We start from the raw sequence: 27,245 nt of genomic DNA, 5'->3' as shown, positions 1-27,245 counted from the left end.
TTTCATGTTCATACTTTTCAGTTGGCCAACATTTCTAAAAATCCTTTTTTTGTATTGGTCTTAAGTAATATTCTAATTTTTGGAGATACTGAATTTGGGATTTTCATTAGTTGTCAGTTTTAATCATCACAATTAAATGAAATATACATTTGAAATATATCAGTCTGTGTGTAATGTATAAGTACAATATCCAAATTTCACTTTTTGAATAGAATTACTGAAGGAAATAAACTTTTTGATGATATTCTAATTATATGAGTGTGTCTGTGTGTGTGTGTGTGTGTGTGTGTGTGTGTGTGTGTGTGTGTGTGTGTGTGTGTGTGTGTGTGTGTGTGTGTGTGTGTGTGTGTGTGTTTTGGTGGATTACACATGTAAATATTGGCAATGATGATTATTCAGACAGTTTTTTGTTGTAGAGTTATCATTTTATTGAAACATTTGAACTCTAGTACCAGGAGTCCATGATACGCCTCATGCTCATGAATTTCATCCCATCCATATTGCTGAAGTTCCTGTACTCTCCAGGACTAAAGTAGGACATCTTGCCTCTGTAGTGGGGCTGCTCATACATGAGCCAGTGGCCGTCCATCACATGACAGGACTGGCAGTGAGACATGCGGTAACGGTCCATGATGTTTTCACAGTCATCCATCATCTCGTACATCTGACCCATGAAGTTCTCCCTCTCGTAGATCCTCATTCTGTAGGATCCTCTGTGCTGTTGTGGAAGAGAAGTCAGTTATGTATAAACTAATTAGGAAGAACCATAATCACATGTAGTCATAAGTCTAACTTCAACAACAATATAGGTCTATTTCACACAGTTTACCATTCTGATTTCAAAATAAATGGTTAGAATAAATTTAGGACTGTTGTCTAATGTCATTTAATAAATACGTCAAGCGGTATATGGAGCTCACCATAGAGATCATACGGCAGGACCTGATGCAGTTGCTCATTCCAAACATTGACATGCAATCAGCGTACTCGCCCCTTCTAAAGAAATACTGATTTCCCATGAAGTTGGGATAGTCATACATCATCCAGCATCCGCTGTGCACTCTACAAGAGTGGCAGTGGCTCAAGTAGGAGGAGAAGTCACCACTGTCGCCGGTACACTCGTAAGAGCGACCCTGGAAATTTCTTTCCTCATAAAAGGTGACCTGAAATTTATATAGTTAATCTCTTAGTGGTTTTAAGGGAGGAAAATGCCACATTAAAGTAATTTGAGTGACATGGTATGGATTGGTAGCTGTAATAAAGTTTACCTTCATGGTTGTGCTGGCTGATCCTCAGTATTTCCACAAATGAGAAGCTGAAGCTGATTCTGGTTTTTGACTGACTGCTGTCACCCGTACCTTTATATTAGACCAAGACTAAAGACTACACAGTACCTATTGTTAGTCAATTCCTGACTGTGCAAGTTGGAATAGAGGCCATTCTAGCTAAAGCTTGGTATGTTGGTCTTAGTCCTTTCATTTTCAGGAATCTAGCATTTCTTGAGTTTCTAAATTTCTATTTTTTTTTTCTAAAAGTTTCTAATTTGCTAAAATGAAAAAAAAATGAAATGCAGAACACTAAGCAAAGTTTTAAACAAGGAGGTTCCATTGTTTTGTCTTGTTTCACATTCTTCTTTCATTTATTTTTATTCTAATACACAAGACTTGGACCATGATGGATCCATTTTTATTCCAACTGTAATTTGATAGAAATTCAATTGAGAACATGTGCCATTTTATTATGTTCCTTCTTGATTCCATTTGAAGTTCTTGTGTTATGTTCTTCTTCTGTCTGTTCTAGGTTCATAACCTAATGATTTAGATGTTGTAGTTTTTTTTTTTTTGATGTTGTTGTTGTTTTAAAGATATTATCTGCTGTGTGTAATCCTCATGTCTCTTTTGTCTTTATGTTTTATTGTTCGGTTCAATTATTGTTCAAGTATATTTTTAAGTATACTTTATGTAGGAAGTATACTAATATCAATGTGTACTTGTAGTAAACTTGTAAGTGTACTATTTCAATACTGCTTGGGACTAAATTGGCCCACTTTTAGTATATAAAAGTATATATTTAAGTGTACTATAAGTGTAACAGTAGTAAACTTGAAGTACACTAGGTTTCTCATTTGTAATGCATCTGTACTACAAGTGAACTTAATAAGAATACTAGTAGTTTACTATTTTAATACAAGTACATGTTTTAGTTTATGAAAATACACACTGAAGTGTACTCTCAGTAAACTATTAGTTTAGTAGTTTATACTGCAAATATACTTGTAAGTTTTCTTTAAGTGAACACAACATTATACTTATAGTTTACTATTTATATATTATTTTTGCACTTGCAGTATACAATGTTCAAATGTAGATATTATTTTTTATACTTGAAAAATACCTTTAACTGTAATTTAATTTAAACAACATTTCAGAATCAGAAAGAAAGAGCTTTATTGCCAAGTGTGCTTGCACACACAAGGAATTTGTTTTGGTACTGAGGCTTCCAGTGGACATATACAAATACAACAAGAAACATAATACTACAAATTATAAGAATAAAATATAAAAATATAAATATATGAGACAGTGGCGGTTCTAGAGGGGGGGCCAGGGGGGCCGTGCCCCTGTGACAACAAGCTTGGCCCCCCTTGTGGCCCCCCTAAATGTGGAGTGTGAAATAATTTTTACAAAACTGTTTTTTTTGCTATCGTTGTTATCGTTGTATGCGTATTTTTTTTTTTTTATATTCTATCTTTGTGGATTTGCTTGTCCACGTGACAATTCGCATCACATTCGCGGGAATCGCGGCAGAATAACTACTCGGTTACTCACGTAACCTCAGTTCCCTGAGTTAGGGAACGAGTATTGCGTAGCTATACGCAGTGGGGAAACTCCTTTTCCTCGATTTACTGAAGCCTTTATGTAAAGCGCATTTGCAGCTGCACAGCTAGAACATGAGCGTCTGGCTCGCTCATAGGCTGCGCTGCGGCAACTGCACATCCAATGGCGTGGGCGCCTCTGACGTGCGACCAATGAGATCACTCTGCGTCAAACCCGTCAGAGCCCTTCCTCCTTCGAGAAGAACAGTTTGCAGTGGGTGTTGATTCTCGAGGCGAAAAGGTCTATTTCTGCCTCTCCAAACACCTTCCATATCAGACTGACCGTCTGTGGGTTCAGGGACCACTCGCCGAGGGGAGTGTTGCCCCGAGAGAGCATATCCGCGCCCACATTCTGGACGCCTGGGATATGCGCTGCTCTCAGAGAGCTCAGGTTGGATTGTGCCCATAATAGTAGGTCTCTCGCCATCGCATACAGGTTTCCTGACCTGATGCCCCCCTGGCGATTTATGTAGGCCACCACTGACATATTGTCTGTGCGGACTAAAACATTGTGACCTCTGAGGTTCGTCAGAAATGCCTTCAGGGCCAACCCAACTGCTTTCATCTCCAGACAGTTGATATGTAAGCTCTGCTCCGTGCTCGACCAGAGGCCGGATGCAGGCATGCCCTCGTGCAGCGCTCCCCAACCCAGGTTGGACGCATCTGTAAGAACTACTTTCCTCCTGGAAATTGTTCCCATTGTCACCCCCTTGTGGTACCAGTTCTGAGCCCGCCAGGGAATCAGGGTTCTTAAACCTGAGTGGGTGGGCTGAGTGGGGCGCGGCGCTTGGTCTCGGGCCTTGGCGTTGGGGAAACGGGAAGCGCTTGTTTGCTCTGGGCTGGCGCTGGGCATCAGCCGCAGGGCTGGGCTGAGAGGCCTGTTTCGCGGGCTTTGTCGGCCGAGGCGTTGACGGGGCTCGCTTGTGAGCACTCGACCCCGAGCTAGAGCGCTTAGGCAAGAAGTGACGCATGACCTGGGACGCTTTCTGTGCCTCGCTGTATCTCTCCGAGAACCCCTTCACTGCCGGGCCAAAGAGGCCGGTGCTGGATACTAGGGCGTCGAGGAACCTCGTTCTCTCCGCGTCCTTAATGTCAGTGAGGGTAAGCCATAGGTGGCGCTCGAGCACGACCAAACTCGCCATATTCCTCCCGATAGCCTGCGCTGTGGCCTTGGTAGCTCTCAAGGCCAAGTCCGTGGCGCTTCGAAGGTCCCGAAAGGCCTCAGGGTCCGGTCCAGCCTCGTCCATAGACCGGAGGAGTTTGGCCTGGTAAACTTGCAGCACGGACATCGTGTGCAGGGCCGATGCAGCCTGACCTGAGGCGGAATACGCGCGTCCAGCGAGGGCTGAAGTGCTACGGCACGGCTTGTTAGGATGAACAGCTCTAGTTCGCCAGCTAGCAGCTGTGTTCGGGCAGAGATGAGCGGCCAACGCCTCTTCGAGGGGCGGCAACAACTTATAGCCTTTTTCCGCTGCTCCGGCCACGGAGGAGAGCGTCGCGGACACTGCGGGGCCTCGTGTAGAGTAAGGAGTGCGCCAGGCTTTGGTGAGCTCCTCGTGTACCTCTGGAAAAAATGGCGCTGGCTTGTGACGAGGGGCCTGTTGGTGACCCGGCAGAAACCAGCCATCCAGCCGACTTCGAGGGGGTTCAGCGGGCGCGGCCCACTCGAGCTCGAGGTCCGCTACGGCCTGCGTCAGGATCCAAAGCATTTCCGCATCGGAATTAGTCCTGGTAGCAGAGGCGCTGGGCGTCGGCTGGGAAGCCATGACGGGGTCGAAAGAGCCCGGCCATTCTTCCTCAGACGCGGCGATAGACAGGCTGTAGCCGTGCTCGCTGGGCCCGCCGAAGGAGACAAGGCCCGCTACGTGGGGGGGGCGCTGATGTCCCTCGAACAGGACCGGAGATTAAGGAGCTGGAGAGAGTGAGGCACGCAGGGGCGTGGCCGGCGTGCGTTCACTAACATCCATGCTTTCCGGTAGCCGTTGGCTGTGGCGCTTCTTCTTCTTTGGCTGAAGGGGGGCCGGAGAGGGAAGCGTGGATGAGGCGGCGTCGCCATCACGGGAGAGGGCTAGCCGAGTTCGCAGCACGGAGATGGGCATGCTCTCGCAGGCCGCACATCCGCCGGCCGACAGAGCATTCTCCGCGTGGTGAAGTCCCAGGCAAGGAATGCAGTCCGCGTGTTCGTCCGCCTCGTGCAGCTTGCATCCGCACGTGGTGCAGGTCTTGACACGAGGCATTTGAAACAATGCTCGTACAGATAAAACACACAGAAATGCAAAGAATAATGAAAAGGATATCGCCGGATAGCCACAGGAGAGACGGCGTCAGGAGAAACACGGTTGAATGTGTCGTCTGCTGAACTATAGCTCGCTCAGGCTGAAGGCTTGTTCGACGGCGAAGGCTCAATAAATGGTCAGAAACGTGAAGTTTGTCGCTGAAGGAGTAAAATCTGCTATATTGGCGAATTCGGGGACTATTATAGACTGAGGTCACGCCCCCTCGGCGGGCTCTGACGTGCAACCAATGAGATCACTCTGCGTCATACACGTCAGAGCCCGCCGAGGGGGCGTGACCTCAGTCTATAATAGTCCCCGAATTCGCCATTATAGCAGATTTTACTCCTTCAGCGACAAACTTCACGTCTCTGACCATTTATTGAGCCTTCGCCGTCAGAGGCGCCCGCGCCATTGGATGTGCAGTTGCCGCAGCGCAGCCTATGAGTGAGCCAGACGCTCATGTTCTAGCTGTGCAGCTGCAAATGCGCTTTACATAAAGGCTTCAGTAAATCGAGGAAAAGGAGTTTCCCCACTGCGTATAGCTACGCAATACGAAGTGACCGTTCGAAAGGGAACTGTCTCCTGTACGCGAGAGAGGAGAGAAGGAGAAAGCTGGTAAATGTCATTTCAGTTGCAAGTTCATTCTTTATGTGCGTTATCGGGTGTGTGATGTGTATTGTCTATTATGATATTGTAATCAATGTTTTAACTGTATACGAGGCACTGTGAGCTGACATCGCATTTGTCTCTCTCCTTTCACTGCTGTGTGCGGTTCATAGGTAGGCTATTTCCCCAAATTAGTTTATGTCTTACATTTATATCATATTATGTTCTTATATTAGAATATCACATCAGCAAGAGTGCTGTTTTCCCGTGCACAATTGCAACTGTGATATTGATCTTATACAACAGTTAAATTAACAATAAGTTAACATTCGGCGTTACTTTTTAGACGCAACATTGTCAATATTGTTTGTTTTCCCTTTATTTCGCCGACTAGAATTTCAAAATGAAAACGTAGCAGAGTCTCAATGCAACAGACAGCGGGGATTTCTTGACTGAAATCCGCGTATGGAAGGAATCACTTGCTCCTTTCCCGAATGAATCAGCCGTTTGAACAAATCGGTTGAATGAATGACTCCCTCAACTTACTTATTAAGACCGTGACTTGCCGCCGCCTACTGGCGGTTTTAGTTTCATATTTAAAGTACCCTTTAATTAAAACGTTAAAATTAGAAATCATTTCATGTTTAAATATTGATTTAAAAAAATCTCATAGCTTTATTTATGCAATTGTAAATGGAGCGTAAATATATTAATGCTGCTTCTGTGTCACCTCTAGACTGCACTGCAAAGATGGATTTTGATTGAATGAATTAATTTGACTGGTAACAGTGGTAGGCTACTGTATAATTATTGTATAATTAAGTATTATTGTATAAATAAGTAAAATTACTGTATAATTTGAATGTTAGTATTTGACATAAAAGGTGATTCATAACTCTAAATAAGTTTAGAAAGAATGTCCATATAGAGGTGAAAATGCCCCTGGAAATCAATTTAAGGTGGCAAATTAAATTAATTATAAATTCATTAAAAAATTAATTTCGGTCACTGCTGTTAACTGACCACTGCATAGAATATTTAAAAAATATGAATATATTTGTGAGTGTGCTGTCAACAACAGGCCTAAACCAGCCATGGCACCAGCACAAAAACACAATCAGTAAAATATCATCTAATCATCAACAAAACATTGAAAATATTGAGATATATTTTTGTCAATATTGCACACACCTAATGTACGGTATGAATTTTGATTTCTTCAGGTCTTAAAAAGCCGAAAATTCGATTTTAAAAAGTGTGTAGGAACTGTAGCGACTGACCGAATCCTGTTTTCCTTTCACTACTGAACAAATATGAACACATATATGTTTAATTCACAAAACCTTGAATCATGTGAAATGGTGCCCGAATGTCTGCCAGCAGGTCATTGATTAACTCCATTTATGACGCATTGCGCAATCAAGAAACAGGTCCCCGTTGTTCTCGAAACCCTCACGTGGTACACACCACGGATGGACAGATGCTGACCATAAGGATATCCACACATACCCGCACACAAACGTCCTTTGTGTGCAACTTAGGATAGGAATGTCCTTAATGTATATAACACAGAATTGTATCTGACCTTCCTGTATGCATGCATATCTAATTAGTTTTGTCTTATTCTATAGATATAATTGGAGACTGGTCTGTAACTTCGAATCTTAAGTGTATGTCTAAAGAAAGATTACCTAACAGGATCATCTTCTGTAACTCTCCCTCTTGCTAGGTCATAAAACTTTATGACCCCCAAAAGGAATTCCAAGGGAATCACAGCTCCCACTTGAATTCTGATAAAGAAAGACTAATAGACTCTGCAATCTTGTATTTTCTATAAGTATAACCACTTAAGAAAGGTATAAACATGAATTTGATCTTTCCTAGGTCATGGTAGCCGGTATTATGGCTTTATAGTCGTGTGAGTGAACATTAAATGTGTGTAATTCTGTATATGAATGTAACTTTATGTTTCTTCTACTCTTTCCGGCCATTCTTGGTACCTGTTTGACCGTCTTGTTTTGACTAAACAAGTCATACATAGGATATTACAGTAAAATGTATTGTTCTGTGTGTACAATCTTTCTGGCTAGAAATGACAAAATGTTATACCATAATAAATTATCCTGACAAGACAAAGAAGAACTTTTCCCGCTCGATATGCTCTAAGATGATTAGTTCACATACGCGAAGCAGGCGTGAACCCCTCCTCTCCATAAGAGACTGACACAGAAGTTTCTCAGAGAGCACTTTCCCTGTGAGAGGTTTCCGGTCCCATGGCTCCATAGGGAGCTTTTCACCGTGTTTCTTTTCTTTTCCTTTCTTTACTAAGTTTTATTTTCATTTTCGCCTCTCCCTCCCGAGGGAGATGAACTCTGAACTATTTCCTTGGTAACATCAAGTTCGGTGAACCTTTAAAACTTCCCGTGAGTCTGCTCGCCCCGGAAGACACGAGAGAACAAGCCTATAGCGCCGAAGGACAAACAAGCACACAACTCTGCGTTCCTCAGCAATACAAGAGAACCATACGCAAGTATAGATTATTGATTTAATTTGATTGATGTGATTTCTTGTTGCCTCTCTAAGGGTTACGTTGTCTGTGATTTTTCCCATGCTGCGATCACCTGACGTTAGTTTCACTTTCTCATCCTCTTACTCTCTCTCTCTCCCTCTCTCTCGCATCCCTCTCACTCTCTCTCGCTCTCTCACTCTATCTCTCTCTCTCTCTCACTCCCGTTGTTATTCGTTTGTCTCGTTAGTTTTACTGTTTATTGTACATACATGTATCCCGGGTTTAAATGTAGAATTCTGTATCCGTAGTTTCATTTTATTAAAACCATTATATTCTTGATTGCTAATTGTCTAAAATGCTCATTTTTACAAAGTCAATGAAATGTTTGATCTAGCTACAAAGCTTCACAATTCGTTACTATTTCAGTAACCTAAATTTTATAATAACAAGAAGGTGAATTTTCATGGCCAGAAAATAGCTTTTTTGGAATTATAAGAAAGAGATATTTTTTGTTGAAAATTGATAAGTTAATCTTACGCCAGTTTGCTGGACAAACAGATTGTTCGATAACTAAATTAATTCAATTTAAGGTTATCTCATATAATCGATCTGTAATAAGACTATTGATATATTAATGACGAACCATAACCCATTATGGTGATCATTCATATATACAATCGATCTATTTTCAGCTTCGATAATTTAACTGTAATATGCAATATATTAATCATTCATGATTAATTATTAAATTCCCTGTATATAATTTGAGCTAATTTAATGTAAGACTCAATGTCGCTACAGAACCCTGTAAACGGTTAGTAGTTACCTAGCAAGTCAGTTATTTTTAGTAAATTAATTAATAAGCTTTTTGGTCGCCATTGCTTTTGCTCTATAGTTCTCACCAAAATGAAGAGAAAGAAGGACATCATGTCAATTACAGTTACTGTGACTAATACTGAATATGTAATGCAAATGTAAAAATATAATGGAAATGCAAATACATTGTTGAATGATTATAAGCCTGGTATTTTGCCTGTTAATGCCTGCAGTGCAGTGCAGAAAATGATATGACAACAATAAGGTGTAAATGTAACTGGCCCCTCTAACAGCACAACTGGCCCCAGCTTGGCCCCCCCCCAGTTTGAAATGGTCTAGAACCGCCACTGTGTTTACGGAGTACCTATGTTTTTGTTTCCACTGTTCATCGCGCTCGCGCCTCTCTCTCTCTCTCTCACACACACACGCACGCACACACACACACAGTTCGATCGCGCCCGCGCCTGCTTCTCTCTCACTCTCTCTCTCTCTCTCTCTCTCTCTCTCTCTCTCACACACACACACAGTTCGATCGCGCCCGCGCCTCTCCCTCTCTCGTGCGCGTACACACACAGTTCAGCATTGCAATATTGACATCGCAGTCTGTTCAATATGCTGCGTTCAGACCAAACACGAATTGAGCGAATTTTATCGCTATTTAGAGTTTTATTTATTTTTATACCGTGTATTCTACGTGTAAATTCGAGCACCGAACAATTGGATTTGCTTAGCTAATCAAATGATCGATCTCCTCCTAACTGCACTGTATTGTGTGCTGTAACGTAGGCTAACGGCGACCATCAGTAAACGTTATTGATACAAACAATTTATATTTTTTATTAAGCTGTTCTTGTCTTTACAAAAATCAAAATTAGGCTAATCAAAGGGAAGAGTGCTCTTAGGGAGCGATTTGACCGCTGATTTTGGCTAACGTAATAGACTCGCCTGTTTTTGCTGATGCTGGATCGTCTTTAGCATACACTGCATTCATTAAAAATGAAACTAAGTTAAACGTGTGTTTGACTACACCTGGGAAACGTCTCAGGTTACGTATGTAACCCTGGTTCCCTGATAGGGAACGAGACGCTGCGTTTGAGACGCGGTGGGAACGCTCTGCGTGATTACGTCGTGAAGCACGTGTAAAATCAGTCCAATGGAAGCCCGCTACGACATAGGTGACGTCATAGACCAGGAAACTATAAAGCAACCCTGAAATCAGACCGCGATAGCTTCTGAAAAACCTGAAGCAAGTCGATCAGGGCATGCAGGAAGTATGGCAGGCAAACGCAGCGTCTCGTTCCCTATCAGGGAACCAGGGTTACATACGTAACCTGAGACGTTCCCTTTCAAGGGAACTCGAGCTGCGTTTGAGACGCAGTGGGAACCCTATACCCACTACGCCATAGTGACAAATGCCCGTTCTGTGTGAGGTCCTGCGGACACTAAGAAGCAAGCAACCTCGCCCCAGGAGTGGAGAGGTCAAGGTCATAAAACCTGACAAATGTATGTGGAGAGGACCATCCTGCCGCATTACACACGTCAAGAAGGGAAACTCCCGAAATTAAGGCCATAGAGGCCGCCATACTCCGAGTATAATGGGCCCGCACAGCCATAGGTGAAGGCTGTCCGGCCGCTTCATAAGCCAATGAAATAGCCTCGACTATCCATTTACTCATAACCTGCTTAGATGCAGGGCATCCTCTCTTGAGTGACCCAAAACAAACAAATAATTGCTCAGATTTACGCCACAGGGCAGCTCTGTGAACGTAGGCATCTAAAGCCCGGACTGGACATAACAGGTTAAGCTGTTCCTGGTCAGGGGTATTAAAGGGTGGAGGATAAAAGGCCTGCAGCACTATTGGGCCCCCAACATTCAGTGGGACCTTAGGAATATAACCCGGCCTGGGGTAGAGAAATGCCTTCACCATACCAGGTGCAAATTCCAGACATGAAGGAGCAACCGACAAAGCATGTAAATCACCAATTCTCTTGATAGATGAGATAGCAAGGAGAAATAAAATCTTTAGAGTGAGGAACTTTTCAGAAACCTCCTCGATGGGCTCGAAGGGAGCTAAAGCCAGACCCTCGAGTACAATGGCCAAGTCCCAAGCCTGTGCTCTAGAGTGCAGTGCAGGTCTCAACCTCAATGTACCACGGAGAAAGCGAGTAATTAGAGGGTTTCTCCCAATAGAAGTACCCCCCAGAGGGGTGTGGTAGGCAGATATAGCCGCCACATACACCTTTAGGGTGGAAGGAGATAACCTGGCCGAGAAACGGTCTTGCAGAAAATCAAGAACTGAACCAACAGGGCAGTTAACAGGATCTAACTGACGTTCAACACACCACGTGGTGAAAAGTTTCCATTTTAGCGCATACAGTCTTCTCGTGGAAGGAGCTCTGGATTGAAGAATGGTTTCTACAACATCGGTCGAAAGACCGGTCTCCCTGAGCCTGGCCCCCTCAGAGGCCAGGCCCACAGTTTTCACAGCTCCGGCCGAGGGTGAAATATCGTGCCCCCGGCCTGAGACAGGAGGTCCACCCTGATTGGGATCTCCAAGGGGGAGCCGTCCAGAAGAGACACCAAGTCCGAGAACCAAACTCGGGTCGGCCAATAAGGGGCTACTAGAAGCAGACGAGCCCCTTCTCGGCGAACCCTCTCCAGAACCCCAGGAAGCAAAGATATCGGGGGAAAGGCGTACAGGTGCAGCCTCGGCCACACCTGCACCATAGCATCCAGACCGAGAGGAGCTGGGTGCGTTAGAGAGAACCACATGGGACAATGGGTTGAATTTGATGATGCGAAAAGGTCTACCTGAGCACGACCGAACTTTTCCCACAGGAACTCCACCACTTCTTGGTGAAGTCTCCACTCCCCGGGCCTCAGCCCCTGTCTCGACAGAATATCTGCTCCCACATTCTGACGCCCCGGAATATATACCGCCTTGAGCGACAGTAACTTCCCCTGGGCCCATAGGAGGATCTGATGGGCCAATTTGCAAAGGTGACGTGACCTCAGACCCCCCTGATGGTTGATATAGGAGACCACCGAAGTGTTGTCTGTGCGGACCAACACGTGATGGCCTCTCAGGTCTGGCAGGAAATATTTGAGAGCTAGAAATACCGCCATCAACTCTAAACGATTTATGTGCCAGGAACATTGATGGTCCTGCCACAGACCTTGCGCCGAGCGGCCACTCATGACCGCAGCCCATCCCGTGAGGGAAGCATCCGTCGAAAGCGTGACGCGTCGACAAGGAGCCCCCAACACTGGGCCCTGGGCGAGGAACCAAGGTTTCTTCCACAAGGCCAAGGCACGAAGGCATAGCCGCGTGACCTTGATCTTGCGGAACGGATTTCCCCTCGGAGAAAACCCCTTGGTCCTGAGCCACCACTGCAGGGGTCTCATGTACAGAAGGCCAAAAGTAATAACGTTGGACGCAGCTGCCATGAGACCCAACAGTCTCTGAAACTGTTTCACAGTGAGTGACTGGCCTAGTTTCACATTCTTTGCGGCTGTGAGAATCGCAGAAATACGAGCAGGAGACAGGCGTGCCTGCATTGTGGTCGAATCCCAAATTACACCTAGAAAAGTGGTCCTCTGAGCAGGGAGGAGGACACTCTTTTTGGTGTTTAGCCGCAACCCCAAACTCTTTATGTGGGACAGAACAGCATCTCGATGCTGAACTGCCACCTGCTCTGACTGAGCTAAAATCAACCAATCGTCGATGTAATTTAATACGCGGATGCCCTGGAGTCTCAACGGAGCCAGAGCTGCATCCACGCATTTTGTAAAAGTGCGGGGAGATAAACCTAGGCCAAATGGAAGAACCCGATAATGGTATGCTTCGCCCCCGAAAGCGAACCTCAGGAACCTCCTGTGATGAGGATGGATAGATACATGGAAGTACGCGTCCTTCAAGTCTATTGTGACAAACCAGTCCTCGGACTGAATCTGTGATACAATCTGTTTGAGTGTAAGCATTCTGAACTTGAGTTTCTGAACCCTGCTGTTTAACTGGCGCAGGTCTAGAATAGGACGCAGCCCTCCATCCTTCTTTGGAACAATGAAGTAACGGCTGTAAAACCCTGACTCTCTGCTGGGAGGAGAAACCCTTTCTATAGCTCCCTTTCGGAGAAGTGTCAGTACTTCTTGCTCCATTACCAGAGCCTGCTGTGAGTCCACCATCGTGGGGAGGACTCCTTGAAATCTGGGCGGACGAGAACCGAGCTGAATTCTGTAACCCTTTTCTATTATGTGCAGGACCCATAGAGAAATATTTGGCAGAAGTTTCCACGCTGCCAGAAATTCCGATAAGGGAACCAGTCTCTCGAGACTGGCCTCTGGATTTGATTGAACAACCATTTCGGTGCCCTGAAGCGGCGAACCGGCAGGGAACAACCGAACTGACCATTCTACAACCCTCCTCAGAGGATTGCACGGGGACGCTGACACCTCGGCGCCCTGAAGCGGCGAACCGGCAGGGAACAACCGAACTGGCAGCACTGCGACCCTCCTCAGAGAGTCGCACCCCAGAGGGCACCGTTAGGAGAAACGATTTCTCAAAACCGTCCCTCTTTTTTTTTTTTTTTTTCATTCGACAGGACTTCTTGTCTAAGCTTTATTAGAGATGACGACAGTCCTCAGATCTTGCCTACCTCTAACTAGCTTAGTTCCTACGACCCTCCTCGGAGGATCCTAGGAAAAAGCAGGCACCTCGGCACCCTGAAACGGCGAACCGGCAGGGAGACCGAACTGACTGCACTACGACCCTCCTCGGAGGATCGTATGGGGACGCTGACACCTCGGTGCCCTGAACGGCGAACCGGCAGGGAACAACCGAACTGGCAGCGCTGCGACCCTCCTCAGAGAGTCGCACCCCAGAGGGCGCCGAGGAGAAACGATTTCTCAAAACCATCCCTACCCCGGAGGGGACCACCCTTAGAAGCCTGATAGCCTCGGCATCAGGTCTTCTTCTTTGTACTCTATGCCAGTTTCAGGAACATAGATTGGTGAGGAAGAAACCTCTGGAACGCCGCTGAAAGGTTTAGTTTTCTTGAAAGCGGAGCGTCCAGAAGAACAGACATTTTAATCTTTCTTTTTCTTTATTTTTATATCAGAAAAACGTATACATATAAACATTAGGGCTGTCAATCGATTAACATTTTTAATCTAATTAATTACATACTCTGTAATTAATTAATCTAAATTAATCGCATACACAATCTTACAATGTTTACATGGTACAATTTCTGGTAAGCTACGTTTTTATTATTATTGCTTGACACAAATTTCACGATTTCAATTTAATTTAATTATTGTGATTTGATGCAATATTGACTCATTTGGATAAATATTAGGTACACAAGATAGGCATTCATTTTTCTCAAGAAAAAAAAAAATCTCACCCAATGCTGTAAAAATACAGAGATATTACCATATCAGCTGGTAGTATTTAAGGTTAAAAATAGCTCAAATTAAATATAATGCGTGTTTATTACAAATAACAACATTGATATAAGTAAAAATATAATACATACGTAATATAGTAGTAGGCTACATACATTTTGAAAAATACTCTCTATAGCTCTTTTTTTATAGCCAACTATAACATGCTATATGGTCATGAAATGGCTTTCCTGAGGTAACTTAGGGCTAAATGTTATGTGGCATAATTGTTCTCCAGCTGTTTTATTGACCTCTTTTCGCGGTTGAAAAACACTGATTGATCGAGGAATATACATTTCGGTAAGTTTTAGGCTGCCCTACTGTATCTTTAAACATTGGTCATTCGTGTTTATTTACAATTAGCTAGAGATGATTTACAAGCGCCAAAACGGTATTGTTTGATTTTCGTAATAAAATTAACAGAATCTGAGAGCTGAGATTTTTTTAATATCATAAGTAACGTGCTCTGTCTTGTCTGTTTCCGTGTCCTCTCTTTGGTGCGCGATTTTTCTGTGCGTGAGAAAATGGTTGTGTGACGGGAGAGCGCGTGAAAAGTTACAACACACACACACACACAAGCGCGCTTTCTCGGACACACTCATCGACTCACGCACAAACTCCTGGATGCTTTGCATTTATGTGGTACTTTAGAGTTTGACGAACTCCGTTTGTTATAAGTAAATGTTCCAAACAATGATCCAAGCAGCGCGTTCTTGTCTCCCTCCTTTTTACACGAATGCTAGAACGCCTCCGCAAAGGTCAAAACGGAATGGATTAATCTGCGTTATTTTTTTTAACGCGTTATTTCTTCTAAGATTAATTAATCGAAATTAACGCGTTATTTTGACAGCCCTAATAAACATATATATATATATATATTCTCGAATAGAGTCAATGCTGACATCCTCACATTCATCTATGTCCTTAAATACTTTACCCACCAGTACGGCCTAATAAAATGTATTTATTATTAAAGATGGCTGGTGGGTAACATCGGGGTTAAAAATGATGACGCCAACTCGGGAGAGAGAAAGCTTGCAAGCGTCTCTATAATCCAAGGCACTGTCATACCATGATACTTAAAGGGTCACTCCACCCATTTCAACATTAATCTTTATTGAAAGTGGGTTATATATGTAGTCGAAATGTAAAAGAAATTTTGAATTTGGTGCCCTCTTGACCGAGAAAAGACAGAAAATAACTTTGGGGCGCATTTGTATGTAAGACAACAACTCCCACAATGCAGCTCCGCAAGCCACAGCTCCGCAAGCCACTCCCACTAATCCAGAACAGCGCAAACATCAGAGAAATCACTCTTCCGTCTACAAGAAGGCTAGCTGCCAAATGAGTTTGAAATTCATTTCACAAAAAATGTCTAGTTAGTTGGCTGTGGCGAGCAGGACGAGGGCGAGGGACGTGAGAGGACGACGCGAGTGATAATGAATGACACCTGTGCAGCGGTCTCATATCTCTCACGGAGGAGCGGAAGCACAAAAGGAGCAGGCCTGATTTTATGTTTTGTTTCTGTTGTGTGTGGCCAGCTCAGCTGGCTTATACTTTTGTTTTGTATTTGTTTATTTTACTATTAAAACGTTCAAATGTTCGCCGGTTCCAGCCTCCTTCTTCCCACAACAACGAACCCCGTTACATTGGCAAACTCATTAGTGAATTACTCGTTTGTATTTCTTTCTATATGGTGAATTATTGCATGATACCTGGATGTTCAGTCAGGCGAAACTAGGATGGTTCACATCACAACACAAACGTCCGTGTGGTCGTCTGATTCAGAGATTTCGTCCAGGAGAAATTGCGATCGTTGAAATTCTCTGCAGCAGACGGACTCTATCTGTGTCCGTAGCGCACAGCGAGAGCACACGCACCAGCAGCCCGCCTCAGCTCGACCCAGTCCGGGCTCCTCGTCCGCGACAGGCAGCCGCCTCCTGATCCTCCATCAGCCTCAGCTGCTCTTCACTATATTGCGGCTCGTAAAGATAGCCACGAACAGCGGATTCGAGCAGCAGAATTTCAAAATCCTCTATTCCATATCATGTTTAGTTTCTTCCGTCATTGTCGTAACTTCCTATATCCACAGCGCTTGTTAGCTTAGCTTATAAACAAGATGGCTGATATTGCTTTCAGTATCTGCAAGTGAAGTCCCACCCACTGATCTGTGATAGCTCTGTTAGCGCATTAGGCACAACCCCCTATGGGCGGGTTTGAAAGGGTGGGAATTTGTGCTTGTAGTCTATACAGAAATTCCCCCTTTTTACACTTTCTCCTACAATGACGTCAAATGACGATTTTTGCGTCATTGTAGGAGGAAGTGAAAAAGGTAAATAGTAGATTTCTCTCGTCTCAGGGGAAAATGAAAGAATGTTGCACGACCATTCAATAGTATGACTGGTTGTCTAACAATGGACCTCTTAATGCAAATGGGTGGAGTGGCCCTTTAATACCCATAACATTACTCTAGTTAGACGTTTGGGTATTTAACACATAAAATAGAAACCGGTTTATTCCACGATCTCGACACCTCAGTGTGGAGATTAGGGAAAAACCAGTAGTCCCCGACGAGGAGGCTGAGATACAGAGTTTTCCTGTTTTTTTTTTTTAGATATATTTCATTTAATAAACTCTTTTTATTTTCACTCTCATAATGTTCAGCTGTCCAGTAAATATTTAACTAGCAACAGCATTAGAAAAGCCTCCTTTTAAAAGCTCCTCTTTATTCAACAGAGTTATGAGCTGCCTATTTATTGAAAAATCAAACATCTGCCCTTTTCTTAATATTTTTATTTGTTTTGTTCACTTTTTCTTAACAAAACACTAACGATACCAATTCCTCAGAACTGGAAATCGCAGCACACTGGATCTGCAGGTGAAAGCTGAGATAGGGCGGGGCCCGTCCCAACCCACACTGTCAGATCCGATTTCGAACCCCAAAATGTGAGTCGCCGCCGTGTCTAGGCAACAGCGGGACCCGCGCGGGGAGCGCAAACCGTACCGTCCTCCTCAAAGAACGATTGGCGAGAGCGGAGCGTCTTCATAGATAGACTCATACAATGCTCACAATCAGCCCCCCGAGGACTGACTGAGCATGCTCCACTCCCAAACAAGCATCACAAAGCTGATGTGTGTGTCCCCACCCGTATATAACGAGGGCAGGGAACAACACACCGTCTATAATCTTGCTTGCTCGCCATAATAATGATAGATATATTGGGCTTGACAGACAACAATAAATAGACAAGGACAGATATACAGAGAGCGCTTGCTGAAGGTGCAGAAGCTATCGCGGTCTGATTTCAGGGTTGCTTTATAGGTTCCTGGTCTATGACGTCACCTATGTCGTAGCGGGCTTCCATTGGACTGATTTTACACGTGCTTCACGACGTAATCACGCAGAGCGTTCCCACCGCGTCTCAAACGCAGCTCGAGTTCCCTTGAAAGGGAACTCACTTCACCTTCAGAGGCTCTGGGGCAGCTCAGTCTCTCCAGTCGGGTTGCAGGGCCACCGCACCGCAGCAAACTCGCTGTGTGTGTGTGTGTGTGTGTGTGTGTGTGTGTGTGTGTGTGTGTGTGTGTGTGTGTGTGTGTGCGTGTGTGTGTGAGTGTGAGAGCCAGACTGAGCGAACGCCGCTCTGCACGTTTGAATCAGGGACATACTAAGTATTTGAGGGATAGGGGGAGGGGCTTTAATAAAATTTAAATTGTTCAATTTTGGTAAATGTATGTTTAGTTCACTGTTATGAGAAGCTTGCGAGTTGTTTTTACAAGTACATTTTTTGGATCATCAAAGTTAGGGGGGCAGCTGGGGGGGCAAGGCTCTAGAGTGGGGGGGCACCTGCCCCCCCTTGCCCCCCTGTAGATCCGCCCCTGTTCAAGTCACACATTTAAGCTTTTCAAAAGCCATAGTGTACATTACAGTCACAAGACATCCCAGACTTCAACATTTTATAATTCAAAATAGCTGAATAACTAACCATCTGAGATTTCGGTATAGAGATAAAGGTCAGGATCATAATTTTCAGGAATATTACAGCACAATGGGTCTCAGTCATGAAACATTCGTAAATATACGATTAAATATGCGAGTGATTTGCGTGTAAAGAGACCTTCCCGAAAACTCTTCTCCTGATTCACAAATACTTCGTAAACGTCAGATGTGATAGTGAAAAGTGTGTGTGTGTGTGTGTGTTAATGAATTCCAATCAGTCGTAAATGGGATGCGCGTGTACGTTCATTCTCAATTACCATAAATCCCGCCCATTAAATCCGACTGACAACTATATATGGGCATCATATTATGACATGAATGCGAATGAAAAAGAAAAATTTCTCAGATGCAGAAATTGAAGTTTTATTATCAGAAGTTCATTCAAAACGCCACATTTTATTTTCAAGCGTACATAGTGGCGTATCGGGTCCTAAAACAAAAGGAAGCTTGGCAGCATATTACAGATGCAGTCAATGGAGTTTCATCTGTTAAAGGTACAATATATAAGAATTTTGTAATAAAATATCCAAAAATCACTTGCACAGTGTGATATATTTCCTGCAGTTGTGTACTTACAATATCCCAAAAGTATCCAAATATTTTTTATTTCAGAGAAATTCCAATTTTAAATAATTTGTTGCCTGTCAATGACGCAATATCCGCGCTATCCTCGGTTTCTGCTTATACTGCCATAGCATGACGTAACCATGGCGACAGACGTGGACAACTGCGTAGTGCTTAACGTTTAGCGGCACGCTGTTCTTGTTCCGTTCAAACATCATAGACCATGGCAAGCAGACAAAAAGGAGAACTAAACTGAGGATCAATATTGGTGTGGCGTTTTTGAGATGCCGAGAGCTCCACGTCCACAACTAACTTGGACTTGACAGAGTTTCATGAGTCACGACTTGACAGCGACACTGCTCTTGCACATACTTTATTAGACAGGTGAGCAGATGTACATAAAACAAATCAATGTTATATAGCTCAACATGATGAAATGTTAGAATATGTTTAGTATGCTATTCTAATGTTGATCTAGCTTACTGCTAGTTTCATATAGCAAACGAACTAACACATAGAATAACATTATAACTTTCAACACACTCAAATGCTGTTTAGTATGATAGTGTAACGTTAGACCAAGTGAAACAGCGCTGCGTTACCTCACAAGTTTAATTCGTCAAATAAACTGACCTGTGAGTAGTTATTCAGCACTTGCGGGTAGTTTGGTAGAATGAAATGTCCTTATTCCTTTATATCTGTGGGACTCGCGTGTGGCCCTGATATCTGTCTCTTATTAGCAATCGCGACCTGCTTCATACCACAGTCATGTTAAAAAACATGAATGTTTTCACTCATCCATAAACATTATTAGATCCATCAGCTTGAGAGCAAGTCCCATCATTCAGCTTATCACTGTGTCATAAACCTACACCTTTGTTATTGTAAGAGGTTTGCGACCCCTAGTGGCGAAAATAAATTACCTATTGTAGCTTTAAGTGTGTTCATTACTATGCTAAAGAGTAGGTATTGTAAAGCTCGGTTTAAACTTACTTAATCTAATATCTATAAATATACAAACACTATGGGCCTACCCATGTACACACACACACGGATATATATATACAGGTCCTTCTCAAAAAATTAGCATATTGTGATAAAGTTCATTATTTTCCCTAATGTAATGATAAAAATTAAACTTTCATATATTTTAGATTCATTGCACACCAACTGAAATATTTCAGGTCTTTTATTGTATTAATACTGATGATTTTGGCATACAGTTCATGAAAACCCAAAATTCCTATCTCAAAAAAATAGCATATCATGAAAAGGGTCTCTAAACGAGCTATTAACCTAATCATCTGAATCAACTAATTAACTCTAAACACCTACAAAAGATTCCTGAGGCTTTTAAAAACTCCCAGCCTGTTACATTACTCAAAACCGCAATCATGGGTAAGACTGCCGACCTGACTGCTGTCCAGAAGGCCATCATTGACACCCTCAAGCAAGAGGGTAAGACACAGAAAGAAATTTCTGAACAAATAGGCTGTTCCCAGAGTGCTGTATCAAGGCACCTCAGTGGGAAGTCTGTGGGAAGGAAAAAGTGTGGCAAAAAACGCTGCACAACGAGAAGAGGTGACCGGACCCTGAGGAAGATTGTGGAGAAGGACCGATTCCAGACCTTGGGGGACCTGCGGAAGCAGTGGACTGAGTCTGGAGTAGAAACATCCAGAGCCACCGTGCACAGGCGTGTGCAGGAAATGGGCTACAGGTGCCACATTCCCCAGGTCAAGCCACTTTTGAACCAGAAACAGCGGCAGAAGCGCCTGACCTGGGCTACAGAGAAGCAGCACTGGACTGTTGCTCAGTGGTCCAATAAAACCTCAGCAGTGCCACAGGCTGATTGCCTCCATGCCACGCCGCATTGAAGCAGTCATTTCTGCAAAGGATTCCCGACCAAGTATTGAGTGCATAACTGAACATAATTATTTGAAGGTTGACTTTTTTGTATTAAAAACACTTCTTTTATTGGTCGGATAAAATATGCTAATTTTTTGAGATAGGAATTTTGGGTTTCCATGAGCTGTATGCCAAGATCATCAGTATTAAAACAATAAAAGACCTGAAATATTTCAGTTGGTGTGCAATGAATCTAAAATATATGAAAGTTTAATTTTTATCATTACATTATGGAAAATAATGAACTTTATCACAATATGCTAATTTTTTGAGAAGGACCTGTATATTAGCTCCTCCTAAATGGCACAAGGCAGGCCCAGCTCAAAGGAGGAAGCTGGTATTCAACGAGGTGGGAAAGCAGGAGGAGAGGATGAGATGTATAAAGGCCATTTCCCAGGCCAAGCAGGGAGAGTGGATGAGATGGGAGAGTGTGGAAATGGGTAGACCAAAATGGGCTGGCAAGACCTTTGGTCAATGGAAGAGAGTAGGATCAGTTTCCTTATTAGGTCAACATATGATGTTCTCCCATCACCGCAGAACCTAAACCTCTGGGTAGGAGAGGATCCCTCTTGTCCTTTGTGTTCATCACCTGCCACATTAAGGCACATTTTGACAGGATGTAAGGTGGCTCTTAGCCAAGGTCGGTTTACTTGGCGCCATGACCAAGTATTGCGATGTTTGGCTTTAGCATTGGAAGGCAAGCGTAGTATGACCAATAAGTTGCCGCCTGTTCTAGCAAAACATTACACGCAGAAGACAATATTCCTCCGCCCAGGCGAGCAACCACCAAGAAAAGGTGCTAACACCAATTCTCGCCCAGGACAACTGGAAGCTGCTAGGGACTGGAAGATGCTGGCTGATCTTGATCAACGGCTTATTTTTCCACCTGAGATTGCCACCACTAACCTACGACCAGATATTGTTTTGTGGTCTGGATCAGCACGCATTGTTCAACTAATAGAGTTAACAGTGCCATGGGAGGATGCGGTAGATGAGGCATATGAGAGGAAGAAACTGCGGTATGCTCATCTGGCCACTGAAGCAGAACAGCGAGGATGGAGAGTCCAAGTTTATCCAGTGGAAGTGGGTTGTCGAGGTTTTGTGGCACACTCTACAACCCGGTTCCTCAGAGACGTCGGATTCAGTGGCCAAGAGTTGCGTCGCACAGTAAAGAACTTATCTGAAGCAGCAGAAATGAGCAGCAACTGGCTGTGGTTGAGACGGAAAGATTCTAGCTGGCTGTGTACAGGCCGCCATGCTACGGTTTCGTAGAATTCTTGAAAACTTGAAGAGTCTGTTGGTTTATTTGTATAGGTTGTAAAGTATTTACAGTCATTACGTTCCTGTGTATATTGCGTGAATGACGGGTGGTTGGGCAGATATTGTGTTTTGCGGTAGGTGGTATGCCATACAGAACCGTTGCCACTGAAACTGCATATTAACGCACCAGTGGGGCTCGACAGCCTTAGTCAAACGGGTTGGCGCGTATGGTTGGGTTGCGGAGAGATTGTGAGATTGTGGTTAGGTCTCAGCAGCAGGAGGGATGTAGAGGTCAGTAAGCTGGGCTGAGTTGAGTAGGGGACGGAGGGGGGTGACTCTGGGACGCCAGAGTCACTGTCGAGCCCTCTTGAGGTGTTGTGGGCTAGTCGACGAAACACTGAGGACGGAAGGTGCCCACTTGAAGACCGTAGAGATGTCCCCTACTCAGCTCAATCCAGACGGTTGTCATGGGGGCACCGCACTGTGGTTGCAGCCGTTGTGTGTGCTGACGCGCGTTAACACTAGACAGAAGGAGATTTACATCACCATATGGAAAGAAGCGTAAATGGATGGAGAAGCATAGTTTCCTGTAAAGCTATGTCTTAGTTGGTGCTTATCTTGGCGAAAGCCGAGTACAAATCAGCATGAAGTTTTAACATCTACTCTTGTGTAATGGAAATCATTATATATATATATATATATATATATATATATATATATATATATATATATATATATATATATAAACTGAAATAAATGAAGAAATAAAGAATAAAGAAAATGAGACAATAAAAGGTAAAAAGGATTTGGAAGATGTAAACCACAAAATCATATCCAAATCAAACAATAAAGCACATATGTTTAAAATGATAACGTGTAGCCACTTACTTTACCACAATCATTTTCTTTTCACTTCAATTAAAAATATTGGGAAGAGGAAAATCAGTGTTTTGGACTAACTTAGAGCTGTGTTCATACTGTGTTCAAAGTCCAAATTCACCCATTTGATCAACAGATCAAACCACCAAAAGTCTGTGTTGTAACATTGTTTTTGAAATGTTGAGGTATATTAGAACAATCTTCAATCAGAAGAATTATAATTTAAGAGTTTTTTAAAAGGTATGTTTTGTTTATAAAAATACATTTGAAATGAGTTCAAACTAATTACCTTGCCAAAACCTATTTCCTACATCTCAATATATGTTTAAACATTACTTTAAATGTTGTAAAATTATGGTATTTTAAACAGATCAATTTTGATTAACACTATGTTTGACAAAATGAAAACTGTTATTGTGGAGTGTATATAACCTGTAGGTTCAGTCGAAATGGTCCACAATGAATGCACTCTAAACGTTTCCATACTGGTCTGCTGAGTCAGGAGGTTGTCCTCAATCTCAATAGCAAGCACACAGTTGTATTCAGTTCGCTCGGGTATAAAAGTAAGGGTGAGACCTGTCAGTAGGACAGAGTAGTGCAAACGGAAGAGCATCCAATAATTAAATAAAAAATGACTACCACCAGCATGAGCACGTGCAGGGTAAGTAATCATATAAATAACAACAAAATACTGCTTTCTCTCTCTAGTAGAATGCAATATTTACTGAAATGCATGCATACCTCAACATTCCTAGTAACCTCTTATCTTTAATCTTCTCAGGCCGTCTTCTATGAGGAGAGGAATTTCCAGGGTCGCTCTCATGAGTGCATGAGTGACTGTGCCGACATGTCCCCCTTCTTGAGTCGCTGTCACTCTTGCAGAGTGGAGAGTGGCTGCTTCATGATGTACGATCGTCCCAACTACATGGGAAATCAGTATTTCTTTAGGAGAGGCGAGTATGCTGATTACATGTCTATGTTTGGAATGAGCGACTGCATCAGATCTTGCCGTATGATCCCCATGGTAAGAGAACAATATTTACTGCACAAAATGCTCTTATAACAGTTTAGCACAATTTTTACGTTTCTGTTTATATGTTTGCAGCACAGAGGATCCTTCAGAATGAGGATCTACGAGAGGGAGAACTTCATGGGTCAGATGCACGAGATAATGGATGACTGTGACAACATCATGGACCGTTACCGCATGTCTCACTGCCAGTCCTGTCATGTGATGGACGGCCACTGGCTCATGTATGAGCAGCCCCACTACAGAGGCAGGATGTCCTACTTCAGGCCTGGAGAGTACAGGAGCTTCAGCAATATGGGTGGCATGAGATTCATGAGCATGAGGCGCATCAGTGATTCCTTCTATTAAAAAGTAAATTGTATTAATGTGAGAAAATGTGTGATACTTGACAATAAAGCACTTCAGAACTACTCTCTTAAAACACTTTTATTTAGTTTTAACCATAGTGTAATGAAATCTAGTAAAACAAAACATTATTTATTGGTAAAAAATTATGACATTCATCATAATTCAAACAACTTTAGAAATCCTTTGTATGAAATGATGGACCACTCACTGTTGTCATATTGTTTGGTCGATATAGAACAAAAGTAATTTGATTGAAAACTGTTCTACTCTAATTGAATCTTCATTCAGTTTGGGTCAGGATATCTTTAAACTTCAGCCTGACAAAAAGTATCTGAATGGATTTTCTGTATACAAAATGGTCTATAACATGCCAATGAATTTGACATGAAGTAAACAGGTAATTTGACTGTAACTTGATAGGGCTTTCACCAATTGAAATAACATTTTGTAAGTGTCATTACCAACATTTGCTAACAGTATGAGCAGAATAAGCATGACTATGAAAACGTGTAAACAAATATGGGTAACACTTTAGAAGACGGTTCCTTCGTTAATGAATAACTACACAAGAACCAATGAGTAACACAATATTCTAGTAAACAATCTAGTAACTATTATTAACTAACAAGAAACCCTGATTAACGAACTAGTAATAGCGCACAGATGAAAGTGGTAGTTCACTATTAACTAATCAATAACTACTATTTTTTAATGCTTCCCAGAGAACTACTGAAAAAGTTTATTAACAATCTAGTAACTACTATTAACTAAAAATAAACTCTGATTAACGAATTAGGAAGTAATAGTACACAGATGAAAGTGGCACTTCATACTTCTATGGGAATTACTAATTATTCGGATCCCTATTCTAAAGTGAAGATCATGGGAACTAACTAGTAATGACTCAAGTGTGGGCTAGTCATGATTTGTGCAACCAAACAACAAAAGTAATTTCAAGCGTTTGAGATTTTTGGTGAACTTTAGTATGCTTTTAGAAAATTTCTTTAGAAGTATAGTAACACTTGAGTCATTACTAGTTAGTTCCCATGATATTCACTTTAGAATACGGATCCAAATAATTAGTAATTCCCATAGAAGTATGTAGTAACACTTGAGTCATTACTAGTTTGTTCCCATGATTCTTACAGTAGTTACTAATGAAAAGCCAATAAAGTGTAGAATCTTCTAATCACTCACAAGATACACACACACACACACACACACACACACACACACACACACACACACACACACACACACAGATATATGTATATATATATATATATATATATATATATACTGTATATATATGAGCTAGGAGACATACATAAAAACATATTTTTTGTGAGGTAATTTAAATAATAAATTCACTCTATATGGTATTTGGATGGCTGATGACTCAATATGTTCCAGTCGTCACCGTGACTCTAGTGATTCAATGCCAGTCCAGAGGAATGCCGGAAAATTGGCCAAAGGACAAGTAAGGTCCAGACTACTGTATTTAAAAATCAATTTCTTTAAAATTATTCAGTTGATAAATAGACAGCATAGGCCAATTATTAACAGTCTGCTGTGCTATTACATATTGATAATGTAAACAACCTGGTGTATTTGTTTACAGTAGCAGTTCAAATGTTAATGTAGTGCTAGTCATTTATCCTGCATTGGTTATTGATTAGTTTTGTATGAATTATGAAATTTTTCAGTAGTTCTCTGGGAAGCATAAAAAAAAATAGTAGTTATTGAAGTACCCCTTTCATATGTGCACTATTACTTCCTAATTTGTTAATCAGAGTTTCTTTTTAGTTAATAGTAGTTACTAGATTGTTAATAAACTTTTTCAGTAGTTCTTTGGGAAGCATTAAAAAAAATAGTAGTTATTGATTAGTTAATAGTGAACTACCACTTTCATCTGTGCGCTATTACTTACTAGTTTGTTAATCAGAGTTTCTTGTTAGTTAATAATAGTTACTTGTTAATATTGTGTTACTCATTGGTTCTTGTGTAGTTATTCATTAACGAAGGAACCGCATTCTAAAGTGTTACCTAAATAGGTAATATAATTTGTGAATTATAGCTTAACATAACTAATAATCTATTAAGTTTGGAAGGTTGTATCAATTCAAGCAGAGTTTACCCAGTTTCCTTTAAGAGACTGCAACTACATCTTCAGGTTAGTTCATTAAAAATGTACCCACTCTGACTACATCTCAGTCTGCATATTGTAGTCATATTATATTAACAGGCATGTGCTCTGAATGTGGCATTATATCACAGTCATGTCCACAGGTGGAAAGTAAATAACATTTAAGTAAGTAAATTTAAATAATAAAATATTCGACTCAAGTAAAGGTACTATTACTTCAATGAAATTTTACTTAAGTACAAGTAAAATTACCGGTCTAAAAATCTACTCAAGTAAAAGTAAAAATAATCTAATTTCTCAGAGTAAAAGTTACTGAGTTACTTTAACAGCGGGAGTGGGGTGGGGAACTCTCCCATGTAGGGTGTTAACGATATAGATCTTCAGTCTCAGATACGGTATTAAACTATTATTAAATAAATGGTATTATTAAAGTATGGTTATTACCTGTATTATCAGTTAGAATGACAGATGAAAATGAATTTTGGTTGAACATGCTTCATTATAACAAACTTGAAACCATTTGCTTGTTTATTAAAATTTCAATAATACATCTTCAAAATTCAATAATTGATTATGAATTAGATTAAC

At 42.2% G+C, this 27,245-nt stretch overlaps 2 protein-coding genes across 2 annotated transcripts; one reads left to right on the top strand and one right to left on the bottom strand.

The window, feature by feature from the left end:
* Nucleotides 1-445: 445 nt before the first annotated feature.
* On the bottom strand, nucleotides 446-4,017 carry LOC143723628 (uncharacterized). The gene is made up of 4 exons (XM_077216292.1): nucleotides 3,582-4,017; nucleotides 1,269-1,358; nucleotides 921-1,174; nucleotides 446-718 (listed from the first exon to the last, which is right to left on the bottom strand). The coding sequence occupies exons 1-4, from the start codon at nucleotides 4,015-4,017 to the stop codon at nucleotides 446-448; spliced, it is 1,053 nt and encodes a 350-aa protein (XP_077072407.1).
* A 19,747-nt stretch (nucleotides 4,018-23,764) lies between these two features.
* LOC143723627 (gamma-crystallin M2-like) lies at nucleotides 23,765-24,573 on the top strand. Its single transcript, XM_077216291.1, has 3 exons — nucleotides 23,765-23,794; nucleotides 23,909-24,157; nucleotides 24,239-24,573. The coding sequence occupies exons 1-3, from the start codon at nucleotides 23,765-23,767 to the stop codon at nucleotides 24,509-24,511; spliced, it is 552 nt and encodes a 183-aa protein (XP_077072406.1). The 3' UTR covers nucleotides 24,512-24,573.
* The last annotated feature ends 2,672 nt before the right edge of the window (nucleotides 24,574-27,245 follow it).

The sequence above is a fragment of the Siphateles boraxobius genome, unplaced genomic scaffold (assembly GCF_051911475.1).
Source record: "Siphateles boraxobius isolate OS27281-9 unplaced genomic scaffold, OSU_SipBor_1 7, whole genome shotgun sequence".
Lineage (NCBI taxonomy): Eukaryota > Metazoa > Chordata > Actinopteri > Cypriniformes > Leuciscidae > Siphateles > Siphateles boraxobius.
Note: the sequence above shows the minus strand (reverse complement) of the source record. Positions and strands in the feature narration are given on the sequence as shown.